General features: G+C 61.9%; 2 protein-coding genes across 4 annotated transcripts in view; one reads left to right on the top strand and one right to left on the bottom strand.

Annotated features, from left to right (window-relative positions):
• LOC136320956 (ciliary microtubule associated protein 1A) overlaps positions 1 to 2,626 on the top strand; it is an 8,162-nt gene extending 5,536 nt beyond the window's left edge. Inside the window, exons 3-6 of one of the 2 annotated variants that reach the window (XM_066254104.1) lie at positions 887 to 988; positions 1,154 to 1,275; positions 1,965 to 2,105; positions 2,477 to 2,626. In XM_066254104.1, the coding sequence (XP_066110201.1) occupies positions 887 to 988; positions 1,154 to 1,275; positions 1,965 to 2,105; positions 2,477 to 2,566 (455 nt within the window). In that variant the 3' untranslated portion in view covers positions 2,567 to 2,626. The remainder of the gene's footprint in view (positions 1 to 886; positions 989 to 1,153; positions 1,276 to 1,964; positions 2,106 to 2,476) is intronic. The other variant, XM_066254105.1, reaches the window with a different exon arrangement.
• A 1,159-nt stretch (positions 2,627 to 3,785) lies between these two features.
• Positions 3,786 to 7,814, bottom strand: LOC136319142 (BET1-like protein). Of its 2 annotated transcripts, none has more exons than XM_066252534.1 (4): positions 7,725 to 7,814; positions 6,516 to 6,607; positions 6,235 to 6,291; positions 3,786 to 6,119 (listed from the first exon to the last, which is right to left on the bottom strand). In XM_066252534.1, exons 1-4 carry the CDS (start codon positions 7,741 to 7,743, stop codon positions 5,952 to 5,954), a joined length of 336 nt encoding a protein of 111 aa, XP_066108631.1. In that variant the 5' UTR covers positions 7,744 to 7,814; the 3' UTR covers positions 3,786 to 5,951. The 2 variants fall into 2 exon arrangements, with proteins under 2 accessions (XP_066108631.1, XP_066108630.1); XM_066252533.1 differs by lacking the exon at positions 7,725 to 7,814 and adding an exon at positions 7,118 to 7,372.
• Between the last annotated feature and the right edge of the window lie 8 nt (positions 7,815 to 7,822).

Genomic DNA, 7,822 nt, shown 5'->3' with positions numbered 1-7,822 from the left:
CTGGACACCCTGACTGGTCTCCGTCACCCTCCATACTGGGGCCCAGAGACCCCCCCACACACACACACACACAGCGTTTCCCTCTGGACACCCTGACTGCTCTCCGTCACCCTCCATACTGGGGCCCAGAGACCCACACACACACACACACACACAGACACACACACACACACACACACAGCGTTTCCCTCTGGACACCCTGACTGCTCTCCGTCACCCTCCATACTGGGGCCCAGAGACACACACACACACACACACACAGCGTTTCCCTCTGGACACCCTGACTGGTCTCCATCACCCTCCATACTGGGGCCCAGACACACACACACACACACACACACACACACAGTGTTTCCCTCTGGACACCCTGACTGGTCTCCATCACCCTCCATACTGGGGCCCAGACACACACACACACACACACACACACACACACACACACACAGTGTTTCCCTCTGGACACCCTGACTGGTCTCCATCACCCTCCATACTGGGGCCCAGACACACACACACACACACACACACACACACAGTGTTTCCCTCTGGACACCCTGACTGGTCTCCATCACCCTCCATACTGGGGCCCAGACACACACACACACACACACACACACACACACACACAGCGTTTCCCTCTGGACACCCTGACTGCTCTCCGTCACCCTCCATACTGGGGCCCAGACACACACACACACACACACACACACACACACACACACACACACAGTGTTTCCCTCTGGACACCCTGACTGCTCTCCGTCACCCTCCATACTGGGGCCCAGAGACCAGCACCACACTGTCGGGGTTCCCCTTGAGGCTCCCGAGCTGGCCAGGCATCTGCAGGAGGGCCCTGGGCCCCAGAACCCCCTTTGCTCCTCCTCGGCAGGCGACTACTTTCCAGAGAAGTCCGCCAAGCATGTGTTCGACTCGGCGCCCAGCCACTCCATTTCTGCACGGACCAAGACCTTCCGAGTGGACAGCACCCCAGGTCTGCAGCCAGTCCGACAGCCCGTGGCTGACCGGGCGGGGATCGGTGGGGCAGGTGAGGTGGGCAGCCTGGTGTCTGGAGGCGGAGAGCCCCAGGGAAGGAGCCAGCAGGGACTCCAGACAGGAGGCTGCCTGGCCTAGGACTCAGCGCTGCTGTGCCCTGCAGGCCCCGCCGCCTACATGCTGCCCATGGTGATGGGGGCCCACACCGTCAGCAAGGTCTGCCAGCCCTCCTTCTCCATCAAGGGCCGCAGCAAACTGGGCGGCTTCAGTGACGACCTGCACAAGGCAAGGGGTGCCCAGCAGGGCAGAGCTTACCCCCAGGGACTTGGCCTGTCTGGTCCCTCCCCCAGAACCCAGGACCCAGCAGCCTGACCCAGTCCTCATAAGGCCCCTCAGCTCTGCATCCCTGGGTTCCTGCCACGGGCCTGGGTCACATTCGAGTGCTGAGGAGGGCTGTGCAGGAAGTGGTCCACAGACCTCTGCGTGGCAGCCCAGGGCTGTGTGCAGGACAACAGGGAGAGGGGACACGAGCCCCGACAGCTGGGGAGGACACCAGATGCGACACCAGAACAGGCCCTGTGTGGGCACCAGAAACAGGCCCTGTGTGGGCACAGGCCAGGGCTTGAAGGCACCGTTACCCCCGCCCGTCCAGCTCTGCCCACGGCCCTCCGGCCCAAGGGACAGCATGCCAGTCCGGAAGAGGCTTCTCACCCGCTCACAAGGGGATCAGCCCGGGGCTGCCACACACTGGGGTGTCACGTGGCTGCCACACACTGCAGGTGCCACGCAGCTGAAGTCAAGGGTGACATTCCACAGACGGGGTCCCAGTGTGGGGAACTGTTTGGAGACAGAAGGGCCCCTGACAGAGGCACAGTGACTCATGGCCTGAAACCCAGCCTCCCCAGCTGGCCCCTTGACCTCTGGGATCACATGCCCTGGCAGGCCAAGTCTGTCTGAGCCTCTTTGCCCCCCAGACCCCAGGTCCTGCGGCCTACCATCAGACTGACATGCAGCTGACCAAGCTCAAGGCCCCACAGTACACCATAGCTGCCCGAGTGGAGCCCCCAGGAGACAAGACCCTCAAGCCAGGACCAGGAGCCCACAGCCCTGAGAAGGTCTTGGAAGCAGGGGGGTACAGTGACAAGGGGGTGGGGACAGGGGTGACGGCCCAGAAGGCATGGAGTCAGGAAGGGCTTGCGAGCCTGCAGGGGTCCCAGTGGCCACACACCCTAAGAACATGGTGCATTTCGGCACCTGGCACTTCTTCCCAGCTGGCAGGCTGTGTCCCGACATTGGTGACAGTCAATGCCACTGAGGGCTCTCCACACACCAAGATGGTTAAAGCTGGCAGTGTGGCCCTCACGCTGGGCATCCTGGCCTGGGGCTCAGCAAGGACAGTGGAGCCCTCAGCAGCCCTAGCCTGTGATGGCAGGGCCTGTGGGGCGAGGGCGGGTGCTGTCTCCCCTCACAGCCTCTCCTCTTCCAGGTGACAGTGACCAAGCACTGCGCCCCCATCGTCACCTTTGGCATCAAACATTCCGACTACATGACACCCCTGGTTGTGCATGTGGAATAGCCCTGGCCCCCAGCCCACCAGCACCCCGAGCCCAGCACATCACATCCCACAGGCACCCCGGTCCCTGGGCTCAGGACACTCCTCCGCCAGCTGGGCTGGGCCACCGGGTCCTGCAGAGCCAGGCCTGCTATTCTGACAACTCTGATGTTTTCTCTGTGCTACTTCTCCATTCGCTAACCTGCTTCCCTGCTGTACCCACGTTTAATAAATCATGATTCCAATAGTGATGGGCTCGTCTGTGGGTGGGACGGTCAAGCTTACCCGTCTGTGGTCTGAGCAGGCGGAGGGCGTGGGAGCGTGGATGCCGCCTGCCCCGATTCTGCTTGGAGCCCAGCCCTCCTTGTTGTGCTGTCGTCACCCCTGCACCTGTCCCTCCCATGTGACCCTCCCCCTCTAAGAGAAAGGTGTCTGCATCCCTCCCCTCAAATTTTGACTAGAGCCTGTGACCACCCTGAACCAAGTGATGACAGGTGACTCCGGGGCCAGGCCACATAATGCACAGAGGAGCAGCTTCTGCCTGGACCCCCACCCAACCGAGCCCACCTTCAGCACCAGCACCAGCTAGCACAAAGCCTGGGGCAGCACTCCTGCAGCCGGGCCAGCTGGCCCTCAGCTCACACCGGGCACTGACGGGGACTGGGGGGGCGGGGCTTCAGGTGATGGCAACCCAGGCTATCTCACCGGTGAGGCCTTGACGTCCTATCTTAAGTTCCAACCAGTCCCTGTGGGACGTAAATCATGGCTGCAATATAAGAAGCTAAGTTTTTCTGGAACACTGAGGTCGCCGGTTCGAAACCTTGGGCTTGCCTGGTCAAGGCACATATGGGAGTTGATGCTTCCTGCTCCTCCCCCTTCTCTCTCTCTCTCTCTCTCTCACTCCTCTCTCTCTAAAAAAAAATCAATAAATAAGAAGCTAAGTTTTAAGGTGATCGGTGACAAGTCACAGACAAGGAGGCAAGCACAGGGCCGTGTCCTGTCTTCACCCTAAGCGCCTCACTCATGTTCACTCAGTTAACCCCTGAGAGCTAATGCCCTCCCTCCTCAACCCCACGTGAGTCTCAGGAACGTGGGCAGAGAATGCCACCAGAGAGAACGAGTGAGTGAGGCAAGGGGCCTGGGAGAACGACAGGGAAGGAGGGGAGGGAGCCGGTCCAGCCTGCGAGTGCCCCACACGTCCCTCTCAAGCCAAGCCCCCAGGGACATAAAGAAGCTATTTATTCCAGATTTTTATAGTTTAATGTCTTGTTCTTGGTCCTGGGATAGAGCCTGGCAGTGTGTCCCCCCGGGACACAGACTGGTCTCAGGGGTGAGTGTTGGCAAACCCTTCCCACCTGCAGGGCTGAGCAGGAGGGTGACCCGAGCAGGACACCCAGCTCTGACTTAGGCACCCTACGCCCTCCATGGAATGCATCCTAACACAGGAGGAACAGGCAAAAAGTAACCCAGACAGGAACTGAGCCCCAGGCCCCCAATGGCTGGAAGCTGCAAGGGGCCGTGGAGACCGGTGGGCATGAACGGCACCCAGACGAATCAGACCCAGAAAGCAGTTCCGAAGGCCAGGCCGAAACGCAAACCTCACACCTACTCTGCACCAGACACGAGGGGCACAGCCACCTGATGCCATAGCCCAGCTGTGTTCTCAGGGCGTGAGGTCATCGCTGCGAGCCCAGGGAGGGCTGGGAGACGTGGAGCTCGGATCCAGGCGTTTGCCGTGACCAGATGTGTGCAGTGTGAGAACCGTGGACAAACCCCACGGTGAGGGTTAGTCTGAGATGAGCAGAGGTGGGCAGGGTCAGCGGGAAGCGGGCAGCTGGCTGCACTGTCAGAGGGGAGGCAGCCCCGAAGATGCAGGGGCAGATCAGCAACCACAGCAACATGAAGACAGGCGTCCAGGGCTCAAGGCCAGAGCAAGGCAGGAGCTGACAGGCCCACGGACAAGACCACATATGGAGTAGCCATGCGGGCAGGGAGAGGATGAGCCCACAGTCCACAGGCAGTGAAGGGGAATGTCCAGGAAGGCAGAGGATGGACAGAGCCAATGACAAGTGCTTCTATGTGAAGACAAGGGCACCGAGTTCTCACTGTGCGATGAGAAACTGCTGACCTGGGTCTGCTCTGTGTGCACGTGGGGCTGGCCAGGTGGGCAGTTACGGCCCAGGGACAGGCAGTTGGAGTGGACAGTCTGCAGAAACTAGGGATGAGGGGCTGGCTCAGAGCTCTCTCACAGCAAAGGAAGACTCCCTGTGGGAGGAAGGGCCTGGCTTGATGGACAGGAAACTGCCCAGTGACCCTCAAAGGCCCTGGACGGTTAGGTCAGTGGTAAATGTCGGCCTGGCCTGTGGATGTCCCAGGTTTGATTCCTGGTCAGGGCACACAGAAGCGACCATCTGCTTCTCCACCCCTTCACCACTTCTCCCACAGCCATGGCTCGACTGGTTCAAGGGCATCAGCCCTGGGCGCCATGGATGGCTCCATGGAACCTCTACCTCAGGCGCTAGAAATAGCTCGGTTGTGATCATGGCCCAAGATGGGCAGAGCATTGGCCCCAGATGGGGGTTGCCAAGTGGATCCTGGTCGGGGCACATACGGGAGTCTGTCTCTCCCCTCCTCACTTGGAAAAGTGACCCACGGGTCCTACGAAGGGAGCCCTTGCACAGAAGCCCCCACGACACACACACTGCCTGAGTCTGAACCACAAGGACCGGTTTCTAGTGATCTGATCTCCAGAAAAGGTATCTTTGGGTAGATCCTCAATGCTGAGAAAATGTGGGTTTCTGCTCTTGGATAAATGGCTGCAAGATCCGAAAGGATCCGGGCCCAGGGCCTGCAGCCAGGACTGTAGTCCACTCCTTCATCCACTACCCCACCCCACCCCTTCCCCAGATGCCTGGCTTCAGCCGTGGGGCTGGACGGCAGGCAGAGGCCGAGCGGTGGGCCCTCAGCACTGGCCCACCAGTCTCGGCACCCCTGGCCAGGAGGAACTGCCATCCCCGGGCTGACACTCGGGTGGAGATGATGGCGCCTCACCCCCGCCCCGTGACAGGTGCAGTCACCTCAGAGACCACACGCGGCCTTACTCAGACAAGGTGGGGCAGAGGAGCCTTGAGATCTCAAAGCCCTCAGGGCTGTGGAAGGCCATGTCCCCGACTTCCAGCTGCTCTGCTCAGACACGGCAACAGGCGCCTCAAGCACCCAGGGCTGCTGCACACACGGCACCAGCCAGCAGTCAGAGACGGCAGTCTCCCAGCCGCACAGGAAGAAGATTCCTAAGCCACGATCGTCATTTCAAAGGGGTATTTTGTAGGAGGTCCTCTGGAGCCCAGGACACCGGGCAGGGGAAGACCCTGGCCGCCCTGGGCACCCAGAGCAGCCAGCGCTCCGTGGCTCACGTCCTTGCCCTCGACAGGAGGTAGGAGAGGATGAAGAAGATGACGACCAGGCTCACGGCCACACCACACAGAAGCTTTCGGTGGTCTCGCCCAGACCGCGCCATTGTGGAGAAGCGCTTCACGCTGCCCGTGAGCAGGCCCGTCATGCTCGTGAAGTCCGTGTCCTGAGGGAGGAACCCCTGCGGTCACACAGGGAGGAGCCTCCACGACCCGGGTTGGGGCCTGCACCGCAGGCAGGGAAGAGCTGACCGAAACACTCGTGCACATCGCAGACCTTACCATGCTATCCAGGTACCGGTTCTGGTCCTCCGTGTCCCTATCGATGTCCAGGGCGAGCTGGTCGGAGCACAGGGGAGCGGTGTCGGGCCAGAGCACACACTGGACGGCGCCTAACCCCCCCACGACAACTCTGCCAAACACCGTGCTGCCCCCAGGGATCAGGCCCACGTGTCACCTGGGCCTCACCCAGGTGGGAAGAACGTGAAACCCTGCCAGGCCTCTGCCCCCTCTCGTCCCCGCTGCAGGGGGCCGGCTGGAGGCCAGAGTGGACCACTACTGACCGATTTGAGCCTGGTGACCTTGGAGGCCAGGCTGTCGGCCATCCGCAGGTTCTCCTGGTCTAGAATCTCCTCCACGGCGCCGGAGCTCTGAGCTACAAGGAGAGAGAGGCTGAAGAGGCGTGACCAATCATGAGCCCCTGACCCCTGCACGCAGCCCTTAGCCCTTTGCGGCCTCTCAGCTCTCGCTACAACCCCACCTGGCTGAGTCTTACATCTGGGGGGGACTGCGTACACCTGTGCCTGCCAAGCAGGTCCAGCCCTAACCCAGGACTTCACACACGTGAGACAGGCTGCATGACCACCTGTCAAGTGAACATACGTCCTGTGTATACGTCCAGGATGGGATGTACAATGTCCATCACCAAGCAGTTCAGTCAAACTGGCACTTTCAGATAAACCGTGACAGAACTATACTACCTCCCTAAGGGTGCCACCATTGGTGTCATGCTGACCTGTTCTCAGAGATCAACACTAAACTGTGCTATGGACGTAGGAAGGATTTAGGAAGAGCACCCGGGGACAGTAGGAACACCCCCGCAGGGGTCAGCTGTAAACGGGATCCTGGAAAAGGGGAAGTAACCAAAGAGAAAACTGAGCAGTACCCCCCAACCACAGAAGGGGGCTGTTGTCCATCTCGAGGTCCGGGCCTGGGCCTGCCCGCCCTGCAGCCGACACGGGGGCCGTGTGTGCGCACGCTGCCTGCTTAGACAGGGCCCACCACTGGGGCCAGCCAGGCGATTCGCAATGACCACCGCACCAGGTGTGTGAAAACCACTCCCCAAAGCTGCCGAGAACCGAACGTCTCAATGTGACCCCATGGCGGGGCTGCAGCCCTGGGAAGGCGTCCCGACCCCAAAGGGAAGCGCGCTGACGTCCTACCGGCCGCTCTGCGCTCACGCCTCCCCAGTGGTCAGAGCGCAGCGAGCCGCCATCGGCACCCCTGCGCCGTGAGAACGGGGCTCCCCCAGGAAAGGACTCGGGTGCGCCCCCACCCCAGGGTCCGGCCGCGGGGACGTGACGTCGAGCCCGGAGCAGAGCGGCCCCGCGGGCGCGGCGGCGGCGGCGGGACTCTGGGCGCCAAGACCGCGCCGCCCCGCGGACCCGCCCGCCCCCCAGGGGCTCCCCGCGAGGCCACCACGGGCGGGCTCCTGCGGACAGCGGTCGGTCTCGGCGGCCCCGCGCCGTCCGGCTCCGCTCTCCCGCGCTCACCCCGACCCCAGTCCGCCATCGCGCCGACCCAGCCCGGACTCCGAGCCGCCACAGCCTCCCGCGACGTGGCGCGGTCCCGCGAGAGTTCCGGCCACGCC

This window comes from Saccopteryx bilineata, chromosome 1, assembly GCF_036850765.1.
Source record: "Saccopteryx bilineata isolate mSacBil1 chromosome 1, mSacBil1_pri_phased_curated, whole genome shotgun sequence".
In the NCBI taxonomy this organism is placed as follows: Eukaryota; Metazoa; Chordata; class Mammalia; order Chiroptera; family Emballonuridae; genus Saccopteryx; species Saccopteryx bilineata.
The sequence above is the reverse complement of the archived record's forward strand: the minus strand, read 5'-3'. Positions and strand labels throughout refer to the sequence as shown.

What these genes read in the sequence shown, in the direction of transcription:
- LOC136319142 (XM_066252533.1), bottom strand. Translation starts at nt 7,148, where the DNA reads ATGGACAACAGCCCCCTTCTGTGGTTGGGGG. An exon ending in CCCCCTTCTGTGGTTGGGGG is followed by an intron (nt 6,608 to 7,117) that starts GTACTGCTCAGT and finishes CTCTCCTTGTAG; the next exon opens with CTCAGAGCTCCGGCGCCGTG. An exon ending in ACCGGTACCTGGATAGCATG is followed by an intron (nt 6,120 to 6,234) that starts GTAAGGTCTGCG and finishes TTCCTCCCTCAG; the next exon opens with GACACGGACTTCACGAGCAT.